The sequence below is a fragment of the Nerophis lumbriciformis genome, linkage group LG03, assembly GCF_033978685.3.
Source record: "Nerophis lumbriciformis linkage group LG03, RoL_Nlum_v2.1, whole genome shotgun sequence".
Classification (NCBI taxonomy): Eukaryota; Metazoa; Chordata; class Actinopteri; order Syngnathiformes; family Syngnathidae; genus Nerophis; species Nerophis lumbriciformis.
In genome coordinates, this window is record NC_084550.2 from 36,387,951 (window position 1) to 36,409,485 (window position 21,535).

The 21,535-nt window shown below is 39.9% G+C and overlaps 1 protein-coding gene across 3 annotated transcripts in view; it reads left to right on the forward strand.

The window, feature by feature from the left end:
* Window positions 1-785: 785 nt before the first annotated feature.
* LOC133583860 (receptor-type tyrosine-protein phosphatase gamma-like) overlaps window positions 786-21,535 on the forward strand; it is a 941,097-nt gene continuing 920,347 nt past the window's right edge. For all 3 annotated transcript variants that reach the window (XM_061937677.2, XM_061937679.1, XM_061937678.1), the window contains exon 1: window positions 786-1,117. In XM_061937677.2, coding sequence (XP_061793661.1) covers window positions 1,036-1,117 — 82 coding nt within the window. In that variant the 5' untranslated portion in view covers window positions 786-1,035. The remainder of the gene's footprint in view (window positions 1,118-21,535) is intronic.

A 21,535-nucleotide genomic window follows, 5' to 3' on the forward strand; every position in this document is an offset into this window, starting at 1 on the left:
CCCATGATGGAGGGGGGCCCAGAGAGGCCCCTAATGATGATGAAATTATAATCCAGAAAAAATTATGACACTGTGTTGGGGGCCCTGTAAAGATTCTTTTCATGGGGCCCAAAATCCCTAGCGGCGCTCCTGTGCGTAACATTCGCTCGCATCCTGTGCATCTCCTGGGGGCAGAGCCCCCCCTGTCCGTAAAAGCTAGTGACGCCCCTATTATATTGGGTAACACTGTTACCCAATATAATATTTTAATATTATATTATATATACAATATATACAATATTTTAAAGGGACCAATGGTTGATAAAGACCATAATAACTGCGGTTAAAAAAGAAAGGCGCCACAATTGCGTGTGTATATATGATATGTGTGCATTACTGCCCCCTACAGGACTGATGTATATTACTATCCTTTTTTTTTTTTTTTTTTAAACAAAATCATCAGACTGGAGCTTTTGCAATTACATTGGAATGGACTGAGAGTCATTTAGCTTTTTTGGCAGGTCGCACGTATTTACTTCTTTTATTTTTGAAAAGTCCCGTCACGGTCGTGGAACGCGCGCGCGCGCCCGTGCGCGTGTACGTGCGCGTGCGCTCTCCCGGCTTGGCGCTAGGATCCAGAGGGATGGTGCTCTCTCTCTCTCTCTCTCTCTCTCTCTCTCTCTCTCTCTCTCTCTCTCTCTCTCTCTCTCTCTGCCTCTCTCTCTCTCTCTCTCTCTCTCTCTCTCTCTCTCTCTCTCTCTCTCTCTCTCTCTCTCTCTCTCGCTCTCTCCTCCGGTACAGTTAGAAAGAGTCAGACTTGATGTTCGGATAGAATAATGTTTCCTTAACATTTTATCTCCTCCGACCAAACATCGACTTTATTCTCTCCCAACATTTTTTTTTGTTTTTTTTGGGGGGGTCCACGTGCGTGTCAAATGTTTCCCGCCGGCCGTCTTCTGTTCAGGAATATCGACTGCAGTTGCCGCTAATAACCTTCATTATTGTTCATCACTTTGACCACCGAAATTGAAGCAACCCCCCCCACTTTAGTCTGTCATGTTAACATTCTTGCCGACGTGGAGCCGCTGGATTGTCTTCCCGCTCGCCTTCTTTCTCCTGCGAACGGACTGTCATCCTGGTAAGTTTCCTCTCTACGTGACAATATTCATATTTCATATTCGGATGTGACCACGACGGATTTGAATCGATTCCCATGTATCCGCTCTTTTGATATCGGTCCAACAGTCAACACGGGATTGTCAACATAAGTCAAATGTTTAGTTATTATTGCAAGGTCATTGATTACCAAGCCATAAAAAAAAAATTAAAAAAAATATATATCGAGGATGTCATTGTGGCTTGTGCAGCCCTTTGAGACGCTCGTGATTTAGGTCTAGAGAAGTAAACATTGATTGATTGATTGATTGATTGATATCGATTCACTGAGACGAACACTGATGGAAAAGCCACTTACTCGCCCCGTTTAAAAATGTCACGAGTGTCTCAAAGGGCTGCACAAGCCACGACGACATCCTCGGCTCGGATCCCACATCAGGGCAAGGAAAAACTCAACCCAACGGGATGACAATGAGAAACCTTGGAGGGGACCACCTTGGGCGACCGGTGCAATGGACGTGGAGTGGATCTAGTTAATAGTGTGAGAGTCCAGTCCATAGTGGATCTAACATAATAGTCTGAGAGTCCAGTCCATAGTGGATCTAACATAATAGTGAGAGTCCAGTCCATAGTGGATCTGACATATTAGTGTGAGAGTCCAGTCCACAGTGGATCTAACATAATAGTGTGAGAGTCCAGTCCATTATGAATCTAACATAATATTGTGAAAGTCCAGTCCATAGTGGATCTAACATAATAGTGAGAGTCCAGTCCATAGTGGATCTAACATAATAATGTGAGAGTTCAGTCCATAGTGGATCTGTCATACTATTGTGCGAGTCCAGTCCATAGTGGATCTGACATATTAGTGTGAGAGTCCAGTCCATAGTGAATCAAACATAATAGTGAGAGTCCAGTCCATAGTGGATCTAACATAATATAGTGAGAATGAAGTCAATAGTGGATCTAACATAATAGTGAGAGTCCAGTCCATAGTGGATCTAGCATAATATTGTGAGAGTCCAGTCCATAGTGGATCTAACATAATAGTGTGAGAGTCCAGTCCATATAGTGGATCTAACATAATAGTGTGAGAGTGCAGTCCATAGTGGATCTAACATAATAGTGTGAGGGTCCAGTCCATAGTGGATCTAACATAATAGTGTGAGAGTCCAGTCGATAGTGGATCTAACATAATAGTGTGAGAGTCCAGTCCATAGTGGATCTGACATATTAGTGTGAGAGTCCAGTCCACAGTGGATCTAACATAATAGTGAGAGTCCAGTCAATAGTGGATCTAACATAATAGTGTGAGAGTCCAGTCCATAGTGGATCTAGTTAATAGTGTGAGAGTCCAGTCCATAGTGGATCTAACATAATAGTGTGAGAGTCCAGTCCATAGTGGATCTAACATAATAGTGTGAGAGTCCAGTCCATAGTGGATCTAACATAATAGTGTGAGAGTCCAGTCCATAGTGGATCTAACATAATAGTGTGAGAGTCCAGTCCATAGTAAATCTAGTTAATAGTGTGAGAGTCCAGTCCATAGTGGATCTAACATAATAATGTGAGAGTCCAGTCCATAGTGGATCTAACATAATAGTGATAGTCCAGTCCATAGTGGATCTAACTTAATAGTGTGAGAGTCCAGTCCATAGTGGATCTAACATAATAGTGTGAGAGTCCAGTCCATAGTGGATCTAACATAATAGTGATAGTCCAGTCCATAGTGGATCTAACTTAATAGTGTGAGAGTCCAGTCCATAGTGGATCTAACATAATAGTGTGAGAGTCCAGTCCATAGTAAATCTAGTTAATAGTGTGAGAGTCCAGTCCATAGTGGATCTAACATAATAATGTGAGAGTCCAGTCCATAGTGGATCTAACATAATAGTGATAGTCCAGTCCATAGTGGATCTAACTTAATAGTGTGAGAGTCCAGTCCATAGTGGATCTAACATAATAATGTGAGAGTCCAGTCCATAGTGGATCTAACATAATAGTGATAGTCCAGTCCATAGTGGATCTAACTTAATAGTGTGAGAGCCCAGTCCATAGTGGATCTAACATAATCGTGTGAGAGTCCAGTCCATAGTGGATCTAACATAATAGTGTGAGAGTCCAGTCCATAGTGGATCTAACATAATAGTGTGAGAGTCCAGTCCATAGTGGATCTAACATAATAGTGTGAGAGTCCAGTCCATAGTGGATCTAGTTAATAGTGTGAGAGTCCAGTCCATAGTGGATCTAACATAATAATGTGAGAGTCCAGTCCATAGTGGATCTAACATAATAGTGATAGTCCAGTCCATAGTGGATCTAACTTAATAGTGTGAGAGTCCAGTCCATAGTGGATCTAACATAATAGTGTGAGAGTCCAGTCCATAGTGGATCTAACATAATATTGTGAGAGTCCAGTCCATAGTGGATCAAACATAATAGTGATAGCCCAGTCCACAGTGGATCTAACTTAATAATGTGAGAGTCCTGTCCATAGTGGATCTAGCATAATAGTGTGAGAGTCCAGTCCATAGTGGATCTAACATAATAGTGTGAGAGTCCAGTCCATAGTGGATCTAACTTAATAGTGTGAGAGCCCAGTCCATAGTGGATCTAACATAATAGTGTGAGAGTCCAGTCCATAGTGGATCTAACATAATAGTCTGAGAGTCCAGTCCATAGTGGATCTAACATAATAGTGAGAGTCCAGTCCATAGTGGATCTGACATATTAGTGTGAGAGTCCAGTCCACAGTGGATCTAACATAATAGTGTGAGAGTCCAGTCCATTATGAATGTAACATAATATTGTGAAAGTCCAGTCCATAGTGGATCTAACATAATAGTGAGAGTCCAGTCCATAGTGGATCTAACTTAATAATGTGAGAGTTCAGTCCATAGTGGATCTGTCATACTATTGTGCGAGTCCAGTCCATAGTGGATCTGACATATTAGTGTGAGAGTCCAGTCCATAGTGAATCAAACATAATAGTGAGAGTCCAGTCCATAGTGGATCTAACATAATATAGTGAGAATGAAGTCAATAGTGGATCTAACATAGTAGTGAGAGTCCAGTCCATAGTGGATCTAGCATAATATTGTGAGAGTCCAGTCCATAGTGGATCTAACATAATAGTGTGAGAGTCCAGTCCATAGTGGATCTAACATAATAGTGTGAGAGTGCAGTCCATAGTGGATCTAACATAATAGTGTGAGAGTCCAGTCCATAGTGGATCTAACATAATAGTGTGAGAGTCCAGTCCATAGTGGATCTAACATAATAGTGATAGTCCAGTCCATAGTGTATCTAACTTAATAGTGTGAGAGTCCAGTCCATAGTGGATCTAACATAATAGTGTGAGAGTCCAGTCCATAGTGGATCTAACATAATATTGTGAGAGTCCAGTCCATAGTGGATCTAACATAATAGTGATAGTCCAGTCCATAGTGGATCTAACTTAATAATGTGAGAGTCCAGTCCATAGTGGATCTAACATAATAGTGTGAGAGTCCAGTCCATAGTGGATCTAACATAATAGTGTGAGAGTCCAGTCCATAGTGGATCTAACTTAATAGTGTGAGAGCCCAGTCCATAGTGGATCTAACATAATAGTGTGAGAGTCCAGTCCATAGTGGATCTAACATAATAGTGAGAGTCCAGTCCATAGTGGATCTAACATAATAGTGTGAGAGTCCAGTCCATAGTGAATCAAACATAATAGTGAGAGTCCAGTCCATAGTGGATCTAACATAATAGTGTGAGAGTCCAGTCCATAGTGGATCTAACATATTATTGTGAGAATCCAGTCCATAGTGGATCTAACATAATAGTGAGAGTCCAGTCCATAGTGGATCTAACTTAATAGTGTGAGAGTCCAGTCCATAGTGGATCTAACATAATAGTGATAGTCCAGTCCATAGTGGATCTAACTTAATAGTGTGAGAGTCCAGTCCATAGTGGATCTAACATAATAGTGTGAGAGTCCAGTCCATAGTGGATCTAACATAATATTGTGAGAGTCCAGTCCATAGTGGATCTACCATAATAGTGTGAGAGTCCAGTCCATAGTGGATCTAACATAATATTGTGAGAGTCCAGTCCATAGTGGATCTAACATAATAGTGAGAGTCCAGTCCATAGTGGATCTAACATAATAGTGTGAGAGTCCAGTCCATAGTGGATCTAACATAATAGTGTGAGAGTCCAGTCCATAGTGGATCTGGCATATTAGTGTGAGAGTCCAGTCCATAGTGGATCTAGTTAATAGTGTGAGAGTCCAGTCCATAGTGGATCTAGTTAATAGTGTGAAAATCCAGTCCATAGTGGATCTAACATAATAGTGTGAAAGTCCAGTCCATAGTGGATCTAACATAATAGTGTGAGAGTCCAGTCCATAGTGGATCTAACATAATAGTGAGAGTCCTGTCCATAGTGGATCTAACATAATAATATTATTATTATTCCGCCGCCTCTTTGAGCTCTAATTTGACCCCCTTAACATGCTTCAAAACTCACCATATTTGACACACACATCAGGACTGGCAAAAATTGCCATCTAATAAAAAAAACAAACCCCAAAACTCAAAATTACGCTCTAGCGCCCCCTAGGAAAAAACAGACAAAATTGCTTGTAACTTCCGGTAGGAATGTCGTAGAGACATGAAACAAAAACCTCTATGCAGGTCTGACTTAGACCTACATTTCATACATTAACATCCTTCAGCAAAAATCAACAGGAAGTTGGCAATTCCCCCTTCAAAACAACATTTTAGTAAAAACAGTCACTTTTGCCCCTTTGAGCTGTAATTTCACCCCCTTAACATGCTGAAAACACAGACACAACTGCTCCGATGAGGACAACTCAGACACAACTGCCTGTAGGAATGTCATAGAGACATGAAACAAAAACCTCTATGTTGGTCTCACTTAGACCTACATTTCATATATTGACAACCCCCAGCAAAAATCAACAGGAAGTTTGCAATTCCCCCTTCAAAACAAACGTTTTGTAAAAACCGGTCACCTTTTTTCAAACATTATCTCCTCTGAGCGTGTTTGTCGTGTCGGCTTCAAACTAGCACAGGAGAGAGATTGAACCCTTCTGATTAACAGTCGACCAAAGAATTTTAATTACTGTTTCGGTTTGGATTTTATGTGCTGTCAAAGTCGGTCCCGTCCATCGCTGCTTGCAGCTTTAATTTTAAATTGTTTCTAATGTCTGTACAGCACTTTGGCCAACTGGGGTTGTTATTAAATGTGCTATGTAAATGTTCAAAAGGGTCATATTATGATTTTTTTTTCTATTTTTAAAACTCTTCATTTTGGTCTACATAACAAGCAATGGTGGTTCTTTGGTGAACCATTTGCATAGATTTTGTTTTGCAGATGTGTTTGTAAGCAACATTTTTGCTACCTTTGAAAAGAAGCCGTTTTGAGAGGTGCAGTTGTTAGATGCAAATGAACCCCTCCTCACCATGCCCCACAGTCCAAATTCGCCCCGGCCCAGCAGAAATATTTCCTTTTTTTTTTTTTTACTTTCTTGCTGTTATTGTGCACTTCGGACATCTGTTTTGAGTGATTTTCACCCCAACACAACATCCTAGATGATATACCGAGATCAACGGGATCACCGTGTTTTATTAAAAAGGAATCAGACGCCAGGCTGCAGATCTGGGACTATACACAAAAGTTAAACTTCAACAGAGTCTGTTTCTCTCCAATGCTACCACCTGGACATATTCATGTGTAGATTGACTGTAACATGCTTTTCTATTATACAACATGTTCACTGCTGCTGCTTTGAACACTTGTAAACAATAGAGGCTGCAGTAAACCAGGCTACGAGCAACATCGTGAACGGAATAACCGATTATAATACTAACTGGTCCGTTGCCAAACACTGTAGGCACTGATCCAGTTCCCTAGGAAAATTACTCTTTATTTTGCCGTTGGATGGTGATGCTATTGTCACAGTAGAAGGCTAAGCTGGCTACACAACAAATTGAGCCAACATTGGCAACGTATTATTCACACTTTTCTAACCTACTGTTAATACTTACCACTTTGTCTCCTCCATTGCCATAAATAGTAGTCACCGAGTCCGCAATTAAAAGTTTTTTTTTTTCTCCAGAAAATCCATCTTTTTGCGAATGTCTGGTATTGAAGGAGGGCTAATCTTTGCACACACTCGAAGCTTCTTCACAGATGAAGCCACAAATCATAAAAGCTAAAAGTTTGGGAGTTTTTACTTTAGATGAGGTTGAAAGTTGGTGTAGTGACTTGTGCTGGTTAAAGCAAACAAACAACAGAGCATTTTCCCTAATTGGGTTTTACCGTCCACATGATGTTGTAGCACAGCCGGTTTTACACACATTTAATGGACTGACTCACAGAAGGGTGTTTGGGTAAATGTCGACCATATACGGATAATCTGCTGACGTCACGCTTGAACAAAATGTCACACTTGAACAAAATGCCAAACAGACCTTTTGGAGGAAGTAGAAAAGAAGGCAAGATTGTTTTATAAATATTTATGCAAAGCCTCAATGGTTGGATTTCAACTTTTCGGACATATGCAGATCCCAAAAACACAAACAGGTACCAACAGGTAAGATAAGTTGGTTTTGCATAATAGGTCCCCTTGAGACTGAACTAAACATTGACCTGATTACCGGCCGTATAACAGCACACCTTTCAGGTATTGGTACGCAGTTAAGTTAAAGGAGCTTGTGAGTAATCTCTGTACATACATGATTAATGCAATCATTTATAATTGTATTTGTTTGTCATTAGAGATGATGCTTTAGAATGTAATATCGGAAATTATCGGTATTGTTTTTTTTATTATCGGTATCGTTTATTTATTTATTTTTTTTAAATTTTTTTTTTATTAAATCAACATAAAAAACACAAGATACACCCCAAAAAACCTCCCTCCCCATTTACACTCATTCACACCCATTCACACAAAAGGGTTGTTTCTTTCTGTTATTAATATTCTGGTTCCTACATTATATATCAATATATATCAATATAGTCTGCAAGGGATACAGTCCGTAAGCACACATGATTGTGCGTGCTGCTGGTCCACTAATAATACTAACATTTAACAGTTAATTTTACTCATTTTTTTTATATTGTTTTATTTTCTTTTTTATTTAAGAAAATGTTTTTAATTTATTTATCTTATTTTATTTAATTTTTTGTTTTTTTAAGAAGGACCTTATCTTCACCATACCTGGTTGTCCAAATTAGGCATATTAATGTGTTAATTCCACGACTGTATATATTGGTATCGGTTGATATCGGTATCGGTAATTAAGGGTTTGGCCAATATCGGAATATCGGATATCGGCGAAAAGCCAATTTCGGACATCCCTATTTGTCATATTTCATTGTTATGTATTATTTATGGATTTAAATTGTTTACACACTCAGAACAGGAAGTGAACATATAAACTTTTGAAAAATGCTTTGTAAAAAATACAAAAACCAGGGAAGTTGGCACATTGTGTAAATCGTAGTAAGCTACTAGGAGCTAGCAGCTACACAACAGCTAAGCACACAGTAGCATTACATGTGTAATTATTGAACAATGTTGCAGTCTAAAACAGCACATTTGTCAAAATAAACAAGTATCACATAATTATAGTTGGATTTTACTTACGCATACAAAGTCTCCAAGGCAGAAGCGTATTTAAAAGTATTCAGTAACAAACGTGTCCGCATCATTCAACTTACTGCATCATAAACTTAATTATTGTGGCCACTAAGTTTTGCAAAAAAAAAAAAAAAAAAAAATTCAATTCAAACACCCCATTAAGTCTGATATCAAATCAAATCAACTTTATTTATAAAGCACATTTAAAATTTACCACAGGGGTAAGGTCAGTGTTTTCAAACCTACCTCTGAGTAATTTCACTAGCTCAAGCCTTTTCTAACATTCCATACTACAAAATAATACAAGTAAGTAGTATGATTTGTGCTGCTATCGTATCAGATGAATATCTTTTTCAGTCAATACTCAAAGCTCCGATATCGGTATCGTATTGGAAGTAAAAACGTTGTATCAGGACACCCCGAGTGGTGAGCAAGGCAGTTAGGAAGCAGAGTAGCATTTGTTTTTGGATATCTAGGTGTGAAGAAACTTCTGTCACTTTTTGTACAATTGCAATAAATCAAACTGAATGTCCTTATATTTGAAGTTGTATTTTAAATTTACTACTGACCTATGTTGAATATTGCCATGTAACACAGTATCTCGCCATGTCACTCTATCGCAATATGTTATCGTATCGTGACATAGATTATCGTATCGTGAAGTCTTCGCCAATACCCAGCCCTAGTTTTTGTTACCATACCAATAAGTCAGATGAAGACCGAATCGAACGAAGAACAAATTAATTTTTCCCGTAAGAAACAATGCAAACCCAAGTTCCAGACACCCAAAAATAATAATACCAAACATATTTTTATAGAGAATGATGGTTTTACGTGTATATACCAGTGTTATACAGTATATATGATGAATGAAATATATCGTATTTTCCGGATGCACCGGATTATAAGGCACACTGCCGATGAATGGTCTATTTTGTAGCTTTTTTCATATTTAAGGCTCATTAAAAAGGTCATATTATTTATTTTTTTTCTAAATGTAAAAGACTCCCTTGTGGTCTACATAACATGTAATGGTGGTTCTTTGGTCAAAATATTGCATAGATGATGTTTTACAGTTCATCTTCAAGCCGCTTTTTGACGGTCGCTTCAGGATGCGCCGTTTTGTGGGCGGTCTTATTTACGTGGCTCACCTTCGACAGCGTCTTCTCCCCGTCATCTTTGGTGTAGCGGTGTAGCGTGCAAGGACGGGAGTGGAAGATGTGTCAAAAGATGGAGCTAACTGTTTTAATGACATTCAGACTTTACTACTCATTCGCCGGAAACAACAACAAGTGTCAACAACATGTGTCCCGTGAAAAACCGTCCGACTGGAACTCTCTAATAACTAAAGTTCCTTGGGTGAATAATGTAAACTCACAACACCGGTATGTTTTAGCGCTTTCATGGTGAGTTTACTGACAGATATAAGTAAGAACTTTACACTACTTTATATTAAAAATGGCAAAAGCAGAGGATGAATGTCCCATAACAAGAAGATAGAGAAAAAGAAGAAGCTTATCGACTACAAAGGCAGACGCACAATTTTATAGGATTTATGCAGATCCCAAATACAGATCAGCAGGTACCAGAAGGTAAGAAAAGTTGCTTTTGCATAATATTGCGACACAAAACGCCAGATAATATGTCTTACCTTTTACACACACGCCATAATAATACTCCTATGTTGAAGCACATAGCTTACCAAAGTCGTACTAAAACATTTTGATGGATATTTGAGCGCCGTGTGTAATGTTCTATATTTTCAATGGAACATATAACATTTTGGTGTTTACTTGAGTCATATTGCCATCATATTGAAGTCTACACGTATCTCTTATGTTTGACTGCCATCTACTGGACACATTTATCATTACACCATGTACCAAATAAAATTGCTTCGAGGTCGGTAAGCAAAACCAGAATTATTCCGTACATTAGGCGCACTGGCGAGGTTTTAGAAAAAAAAAAGATTTTAAGTGCGCCTTATAGTCCGGAAAATACGATATACATTAAAATTTAAAATTAACTTTTACCTTTATTGAACACTCTTGTCGGCGAAAACAATTATGAGCACTTTGTTGAAATGTCCTCATCCCTCTATTGTCTAGGTTATAGGCATTAGTGTTTCTCACCTTCTTTATTTTTTGCAGTCGTACTTATTGAAGAAAAGAAAGTACAGACACTGACTTACCAACATGTGGGATTCTTCTCCTGGGCATTCAGTTCAGCGGATTCATACAAAATAATTTGTTACGAGAAATGTTTGACCGCTGAGAAGGTACAAGAAAACAGGGGCAAACGTTTAGGGAAAAATTATTTAGTAAAAACTAAGTGAAAAAGCGAGGTACCACGGTATCTTACAAATATCAATGTCATTACGCCAGTATCGACCTGTTCCTGATACTACTCCTGCTATGGATATCCTCAAGGATTAGACGGTTCCGCCCAGCTTGAGACTTTGCATGCAAGCAGGGAGACTAACCTCTTTGCAAGCCTTCTTACCAATTCAGGGCACAACTCCTCAAGAGCAGCGAATCTTTTCCTCTGCCGTCATTCCCAACACGCTCATGGCTCGTTTACCCTCTTGGAAAATTTGGACGTTTCATGCAAAAATGCATATATTTTTAGATTTGGGTCACTTATTGGGCGTTAAACACGTAATAGGCATGGGTCCCTGTCAAGGGAAGTCACCATTGCAAACATCTACAGTATTTATTTATGACTTTCTTGAATCATCCAATAAAAAACAACACTTTAAAGGCCTACTGAAATGCGATTTTCTTATTTAAACGGGGATAGCAGGTCCATTCTATGTGTCATACTTGATCATTTCGCGATATTGCCATATTTTTGCTGAAATGATTTAGTAGAGAACATCGACGATAAAGTTCGCAACTTTTGGTCGCTGATAAAAAAGCCTTGCCTGTACCGGAAGTAGCAGACGATATGCGCGTGACGTCACAGGTTGTGGAGCTCCTCACATCCGCACATTGTTTACAATCATGGCCACCAGCAGCGAGAGCCATTCGGACCGAGAAAGCGACAATTTCCCCATTAATTTGAGCAAGGATGAAAGATTTGTGGATGAGGAAAGTGAGAGTGAAGGACTAGAGGGCAGTGGGAGCGATTCAGATAGGGAAGATGCTGTGAGAGGCGGGTGGGACCTGATATTCAGCTGGGAATGACTAAAACAGTAAATAAACACAAGACATATATATACTCTATTAGCCACAACACAACCAGGCTTATATTTAATATGCCACAAATTAATCCCGTATAACAAACACCTCCCCCCTCCCGTCCATATAACCCGCCAATACAACTCAAACACCTGCACAACACACTCAATCCCACAGCCCAAAGTACCGTTCACCTCCCCAAAGTTCATACAACACATATATTTCCCCAAAGTCCCCAAAGTTACGTACGTGACATGCACATAGCGGCACGCACGTACGGGCAAGCGATCAAATGTTTGGAAGCGTACTCACGGTACCGTGTCTGCGTATCCAACTCAAAGTCCTCCTGGTAAGAGTCTCTGTTGTCCCAGTTCTCCACAGGCCAATGGTAAAGCTTGACTGTCATCTTTCGGGAATGTAAACAATGAAACACCGGCTGTGGTTATCCGGCACAACAGTCAGGGGGTGCATTCTACGGCGGGGGTGCGTTATCCGGCACAACACCTGCCGCAATACACCGCTTCCCACATACAGCTTTCTTCTTTGCTGTCTCCATTGTTCATTGAACAAATTGCAAAAGATTCACCAACACAGATGTCCAGAATACTGTGGAAATTTGCGATGAAAACAGACGACTTAATAGCTGGCCACCATGCTGTCCCAAAATGTCCTCTACAATCCGTAACGTCAAGCGCCGGCGTCATCATACCGAGACGTTTTCAGCAGGATATTTCGCGCAAAATTTAAAATTGCACTTTAGTAAGCTATCCCGGCCGTATTGGCATGTGTTGCAATGTTAAGATTTCATCATTGATATATAAACTATCAGACTGCGTGGTCGGTAGTAGTGGGTTTCAGTAGGCCTTTAAATCAGGGGTGCCAAACGTACGGCCCGATGAGTTTGCTATGTGTAAAAATGAGCCGAAATTTTTTAATGAAAGAAGCTGCTGTTCTAAATGTGTCCACAAGATGTTGCAATAGCAATTATTTGTATCTTTGTAGATGATGCTACATATGTACAAAATAAACCACATGATGTTAGTGCACCAGTCGAGGAAAATGAGCAAACTACATAAATAACATCCTGTAATTTGATTTTGATATTTTTTTTATCTTGATAGATTGAAAATGAACACTAATGACTGATTAACATTATCACATAATTTATTCAGAAAGTATAAATAACAACAAATACAGATAGAATACTATTAACCGCAACATGTAAGTGTAAAAAAAAACCCAACATTATGATTTGTACATTTTCCGAATTTCCTTGTTCTATTTTTAAACAAAGAAAACAATCTGAAGTTGTCTTTATTTTCAAGTTATCGTGCCGTGATTTTACCGGTCCGGCCCACTTGGGAGTAGATTTTTCTCCATGTGGCACCCGATCTAAAATGAGTTTGACACCCGAGCTTTAAATGTTCTAAAAAATGTTCTATACAGCTTAAGTTCCAAAAAGAGAGGTTGTCATGTGACAGTCATGTGACTATCACAGAATATTACCCCAAATGCTCGCATGTCAGTTAAGCTTGCTTATTTCCAAATGCTATTTTTTTTAATTTTTTAATTAAAGCTAATTCTAAATCTATTTGACAATTGTACTGCTTTAATAGGGTGTCATTGAGTAAAATTCAACTGCTCTTACTATATTTCTGCAAGGAATTCACAACAAACCAGCAAAATAGCACTAAATGCTAAATGCTGAAATAAATGCTAATGCTAACAAATGCTAATAATGTTCTTTGTTCCAAAACGAAATACACTTATGAGACGCAAACACATGACAGCTCGGCTTCTCTTAGGGTAAGGCAGGGGTCGGCAACCCAAAATGTTGAAAGAGCCATATTGGACCAAAAATCTGTCTGCAGCCGCAAAAATTAAAAGCCGTATATAAGTGTTATAATGAAGGCAACCCATGACATAAGTGTCTATATTATCTATAATAACCTACTATCAAAACGACTTTAAATGTCTGATAAGTGTTATAATAAAGGCAACACACGACGTAAGTGTCTATATTAGCTATAATAGCCTACTATCAAAATGACTATGTGTCGCTAGCTGCAGGAAATATTTGTTGACAGAAATGTTGAAATGTAATATTTATTCTACACATTTTTACAACATTAGAAACCACTACTAAATCAGAGGCTGCTCAAAAGGTGAGATAACTCCTGGAAATTACTGGCTTTTAATGGCCAAAGGTATAGATGTGTGTGTCCAAATGAAAAGAAACGGCAGGCTGTCTTATTTTAAGAGATTTATTACAATCTTTGGCAGGCTAGGTAATGTTTGCTGTGGTCTGGAACAACATGGCACACAAACAACTGTCTGAAATGCAGACAATATGACAAATAATGTGTCATGAGCCATGCAAAACTAAATTATATTATTAGAGGATAAAAGTAAAGGATATTAAATGAGCTCAAATATACCTACAAAAATGAGGCATACTGATGCAATATGTACATTCAGCTAGCCTAAATAGCATGTTAGCATCGATTAGCTTGCACTGACCAAATATGCCTGATTAGCACTCAAACAAGTCAATAACATCAACAAATCCCACCTTTTTGCATTCATGCACAGCATAAAACGTTTGGTGGACAAAATGAGACAAATAACAAGTGGAAGATTCTACATGTAAACAAACTGTTGCATCACAGTCCACACTATGGTGTGTTCAAGAACCACCAAAATTAGTAGGACAAAACGATGTTCACCAAATAGTGTCATCAGTGAAGCATACACACAAACATATTAAACAGTGGACTTTCTAACAATTGGGAAGGTTTGTCCTCAAACAAAAAACATACTAAAACAAAAAATATATATTTTTCACCCATCTTTTTCCATTTTCAATAATTTTTTAAAAATGCTGCAGAGAGCCACTTAACTTAAGAGCATGCGGCTGACCCCCGGGGTAAGGGATGCATTTACCATAAATAATGTAACAATAATATGTAACATTAATTTGTAGTATTTAAAAAAAAAAATTACAATGGTCCCCGATGTGTTTTATCCAAATTCTTGTTGAGAGCGCTGCTGTGTCAATTTTATTCTCCATAACGCAACAAGTATTTTATTGTTAAAATAGTGATTATTGTTATACAAAATTATTATATAAAAACAAAAAATTCCATAGGCCATTTACATATTATTCATAGAATAATTCCAAACATCCTAAAGCTGTTTTTTTTCAATTATTATTATTCATTAATGCTGTAAGCGAACGATAACAACAACAATGTATACAATTGATAATACTAATAATGACAATTAAGGCTGTCCAATATTGATATATGATATCAGCCAGATGATATGTATCCACAAGTTTGGACTTTGAAGTCATTTACAAAAGCTAAACATGGTATAATATAGGCTACCAGGAGCAGCTACACAGCACACAAGCAAGGCATACATAATCAGTGTCCTTAATTCAACAATATTGCAGTCTAAAATAGCACACTTGTCATCATACGGTAAACAAGACTTAAATAATGATAGTTGCATATTGTTTAAACATACAAAGTCTCCAAGGCAGAAGCATATTAGAATGTATCCAGTAAAAAAAGTGTCCACATCATTCATTTTACTGCGTCATGAGCATGCATTATTTTGACCAGTGTTGCCAAAAAACGAATTATTAATTATTTTATTTTTTATTTATTTTATTTTAATTTATTTTTATTGTTATTTTTTGTATATTTATTTAATTTAATTTAATTATTTGGTAACACTTTAGTATGGGGAACATATTGTAAGTAACAAAGACTTAATTTAGAGTTATTTGGTTAGGGTTAGGGTTAGGTTTAGAGGGTTAGAGGGTTAGGGTTGTATGATAAGGCCATGCAGAATTGTCAGGATTTGTAGGTGCCTTTCAGCCACAGCTGAGGGGAAGCAGCACTCAGGGAGACAATCAGGAAACAACTCAAAACATAACTAAACTGTCAGTGACAAACCTGACAGTAGCCCCCCTTCCCACAACGGATACCAGACGTTCTAGGAACCCCCCCCCCAAAAAAAACAGTCCAAAGTCACGGGAAGGTGGAGGGAGGACAAGGCGGTGGGCCGCCAGGCCAAGTGTTCCCGCAACCAGCTGTCAGGTTTGTCACTGACAGTTTAGTTATGTTTTGAGTTGTTTCCTGATTGTCTCCCTGAGTGCTGCTTCCCCTCAGCTGTGGCTGAATGGCACCTACAAATCCTGACAAGAATAAGGCATTCATAAGTACTTAATAATGACTAATTAAGAGCTAATATGTTACTAATTTGCATGTTAATAAGAAACTAATTAATGGTGAATATGTTCCCCATACTAAAATGTTACCAATTATTTATTAATATTTATTATTACATTTCAATTTAAAGATAGCATTGGTCCATTCCGGACGGTTAGTAATAAATGAAAAAATACATTTTTAATACCTACCATTGTTCTTTGTTTGACTCAATTCACTTGATCAAACCTTTTCTAACATTCCACACTACAAAATAATTAAAAGTATGTATGCTTCCTGTTGATATCGTATCCGATCCATATCGGCATGGCAACATCGAGATACCCCTGGTATCAATACATTGTCATTCATAAAAGGCACTTTTGTCATCGATTATAACTTTCTGAGAACTGTTTTTGGTCTATTTCTTTTGTCAGAAATGCACATTTCTGTTTGAAAAGACAAATGTCCACTGTAGAGGACGCTGGCTCTCAGTTGAATTGGATTGGTTCTAGCCTGTTAACAAAATGAAAATAAAACAGCTCCTGCATCATTTGACTTTCGTTGGAATAACGTTGGATTTATTCAAGCCAAAAACGCAAATGTCACATTCATGGGGAATAATTTTAGGCATGTCTAATTATGTTTTTTTTTTAGAGATTTTCAAGCACATGAGCAGTTTAGCCAGAGAGGGACGCTTGAGTGCGGGGATGTAATGCGATTTTGAAGTATGGCTTGTTTGTCTAACTGTCTCCGATAAGCAGCGTTAAGTCTTTGCTTGTGTGCACCAAATGACAAATTGAAAATAGAGGCCTGTACAGTATGATAACAGATTATCTGACGCTGGAAAAGTCCTGATTTATCTCCCCAGGCTGGGAAAACATGTCTCTGCTTGTCCAAAGAGTGGATGGACCTTTTTTACCAGGCAGCGCCATGTTGCGTTCAAATTCATGGTAGCGGTGTTTGAATAAGAAGGCGGAGCGAGCTTGTCAGCCAGTAACGTCTGACATGAACACTCGAACCACAAAACCTCGGATGCATATTCATATAACTCGAAGAATGTAAGCTAAAATCTAATCGAAAGGACAGTAGTACCTCAGCTTATGAGCTGGCTCAATGACTAAGCTCGTAAGCTCAAAACACTCGTATCTCGAATTAACAACACCCTTGATCAGTTTTTATTCGAAATAGATATAATCAATGCTGTGGGTTTGTCAGTCTCTTACCAAAGTACCTCAAACAATTTAGGGGTGGATTTTCATGATACTTTGAGGAAATATCTGAAATTGGATAAGGAAAAAACGATTACATTTTGAACCTAGTCCCGATTATTTCTACGACGTTAATTATGTTTATGGTAACGTGCGTCCTATCGGGTTCTTTTGGCTCATAGGACTCCGGAGGCAGCGGACAGGTACCGACAGGCCAAGCGGTGTGCGGCTTCAGCGGTTGCAAAGGCAAAAACTCGGACATGGGAGGAGTTCGGGGAGACTATGGAAAACGACTTCCGGACGGCTTCGAAGCGATTCTGGACCACCATCCGCCGCCTCAGGAAGGGGAAGCAGTGCACTGTCGACACCGTGTATGGTGCTGATGGTGTTCTGCTGACCTCGACTGCGGATGTTGTGGATCGGTGGAGGGAATACTTCGAAGACCTCCTCAATCCCACCAACACGTCTTCCTATGAGGAAGCAGTGCCTGGGGAATCTGTGGTGGGCTCTCCTATTTCTGGGGCTGAGGTTGCTGAGGTAGTTAAAAAGCTCCTCGGTGGCAAGGCCCCGGGGGTGGATGAGATCCGCTCGGAGTTCCTTAAGGCTCTGGATGCTGTGGGGCTGTCTTGGTTGACAAGACTCTGCAGTATCGCGTGGACATCGGGGGCAATACCTCTGGATTGGCAGACCGGGGTGGTGGTTCCTCTCTTTAAAAAGGGGAACCGGATCGTGGGATCACACTCCTCAGCCTTCCCGGGAAGGTTTATTCAGGTGTACTGGAGAGGAGGCTACGCCGGATAGTCGAACCTCGGATTCAGGAGGAACAGTGTGGTTTTCGTCCTGGTCGTGGAACTGTGGACCAGCTCTATACTCTCGGCAGGGTCCTTGAGGGTGCATGGGAGTTTGCCCAACCAGTCTACATGTGCTTTGTGGACTTGGAGAAGGCATTCGACCGTGTCCCTTGGGAGGTCCTGTGGGGAATGCTCAGAGAGTATGGGGTATCGGACTGTCTGATTGTGGCTGTCCGCTCCCTGTACGATCAGTGTCAGAGCTTGGTCCGCATTGCCGGCAGTAAGTCGGACACGTTTCCAGTGAGGGTTGGACTCCGCCAAGGCTGCCCTTTGTCACCGATTCTGTTCATAACTTTTATGGACAGAATTTCTAGGCACAGTCAAGGCGTTGAGGGGATCTGGTTTGGTGGCTGCAGGATTAGGTCTCTGCTTTTTGCGGATGATGTGGTCCTGATGGCTTCATCTGACCAGGATCTTCAGCTATCGCTGGATCGGTTCGCAGCCGAGTGTGAAGCGACTGGGATGAGAATCAGCACCTCCAAGTCCGAGTCCATGGTTCTCGCCCGGAAAAGGGTGGAGTGCCATCTCCGGGTTGGGGAGGAGACCCTGCCCCAAGTGGAGGAGTTCAAGTACCTAGGAGTCTTGTTCACGAGTGGGGGAAGAGTGGATCGTGAGATTGACAGGCGGATCGGTGCGGCATCTTCAGTAATGCGGACGCTGTATCGGTCCGTTGTGGTGAAGAAGGAGCTGAGCCGGAAGGCAAAGCTCTCAATTTACCAGTCGATCTACGTTCCCATCCTCACCTATGGTCATGAGCTTTGGGTTATGACCGAAAGGACAAGATCACGGGTACAAGCGGCCGAAATGAGTTTCCTCCGCCGGGTGGCGGGGCTCTCCCTTAGAGATAGGGTGAGAAGCTCTGTCATCCGGGGGGAGCTCAAAGTAAAGCCGCTGCTCCTCCACATCGAGAGGAGCCAGATGAGGTGGTTCGGGCATCTGGTCAGGATGCCACCCGAACGCCTCCCTAGGGAGGTGTTTAGGGCACGTCCAACCGGTAGGAGGCCACGGGGAAGACCCAGGACACGTTGGGAAGACTATGTCTCCCGGCTGGCCTGGGAACGCCTCGGGATCCCCCGGGAAGAGCTGGACGAAGTGGCTGGGGAGAGGAAAATCTGGGCTTCCTTGCTTAGGCTGCTGCCCCCGCGACCCGACCTCGGATAAGCGGAAGAAGATGGATGGATAGATGGATGGTAACGTGCGTGTGCATGATAGTGGAGACAAACAAGAGTGTTCACTCCATTTCTTTCACTTCACTAAAGATAACTCAAAAAGTTAAGGACATATTTAGATGAAACTTTCAGCAAGTGTCCGAAATGGGATCAAGTGATTACATTTTGGGGCTGATCCGGATCACCGTCTGAAGCAGACCTGGGCAAATAAAGGCCCGCCGGACATCCCCAAATATATTTTTTAGATCTTTAAGATGGAAACTGTAGTCGCCATTATAATGTGCAGTGATGTTTTATAATGACTGTAAGTCTTGAACTATAGAAAGCATTTCAATGGTTGGAATCTGCACTTTTGCATGATACACTGGTTACTATGGTAATCTAATTAGTTACTATGGTCATCTAATTAGTTACTATGGTAATCTACGTCACAGCAGCTCAGACGAGGCACCAAGCGGTGTGGGTGGGGAGCGTTTCCACAGAGTGTCAGCCTGAAATGCGGGTGTCAGGGACAGACGCGGAAGGAGTTCTAAAGCTTAGTGATAAATCAGATGTATCAGATATTTTTTTTACCCTTTGCGTTCATATTTCGGTGTGTTTGTTGCATTTTTATTGCGTTTTGCTTGATTGTAAATGATGTCGATGGAGAGGGGGTGTGACGTTCACATGTTGTCAATATTCAGTGTTTGAATAATATAAATACAGTTCATTATACAGCATTATTCACATGTGAATAATATAAATACAGTCCATTATACAGCATTATTCACATGTGAATAATTTAAATACAGTCTATTATACAGCATTATTCACATGTGAATAATATAAATACAGTCTATTATACAGCATTATTCACATGTAAATACTATAAATACAGTCCATTATACAGCATTATTCACATGTGAATAATATAAATACAGTCCATTATACAACATTATTCACATGTGAATACTCTAAATACAGTCCATTATACAGCATTATTCACATGTGAATACTATAAATACAGTCCATTATACAGCATTATTCACATTTGAATAATATAAATACAGTCCATTATACATCATTATTCACATGTGAATAATATACAGTAAATACAGTCTATTATACATTAAAGTATAGTCAAAAGGGAACATATGCATTATACAGTCTGATGGCTGTCTTAATGAAGGACTTCCTGTGTCGTTCTGTGTTGCATTTTTCCCTCATTGGTTTCTTACCTGTATTTAATAAATGGCAGAAATCCTGCAGTCAGATCATGTCGTCTTTGAACAGACAAGCAGTGGTGTTGACATGATGGGCAAAAAAACCCAAAATGATAATTATATGTTTGCTTGTTTGTTTGCTTCAGCAACATGATACAAGCGTGGCAAAGCCAACAATGATGCACAAATCTAGGATTCTGACTACCCAACCCCCTCTTGCCTCAGCTGGACCACATGCTGTCAGGATATTGGCTGTGAGCGAAAGCGAGTTAGCTGGTTTACGTTAAATGGCCGGGAGATGATGGAGGAACAGAGATGAGGGTGCTTCTCTCCTGCTGGGCGTCATCATCAGCAGCGTTACTCTCCTTACCGCCTGTCTGCCACTCTTTTCTATTAATAACGCTCTTAGCTGGGAGCTTTGGGAAAGCTCTGGGAAAGGAAAGATAAGGTCCAGATCTATCCGTTGTCTATACCTCATTAGGCGACTACTACTGATAGCCAGTCAATCACACACACACTGTATTTACTTACAACCTTTTACTTTATCGCCTAAGCACAATTTACAGTCTCTGCTTGATGCATATTTTTTTTCTGACAAAGACCTTCAGGCTTTTATTATGAAATGTGAGTGTGTCTGTTAAAATGTAACAATCACTTATCCTTCTGTTGTTTGATACTTTACATTAGTTTTGGATGATACCACAAATTGGGGTACCAATCCGATACCAAGTCGTTACAGAATCATACAATGGTCATATTCAAAGTCCTCATGTGTCCAGGGACATATTTCCTGAGTTTATAAACACAATATACTTTTTTTTTTAATAAAATAAGATGTTGTGATGCCAAACAATAAGGATACCAAGTACAGTAGCGTATCTAGTCGATACTACAATGATTACGTCAACGTAATCATTGTAGTATCGACTAGATACGCTACTGTACTTG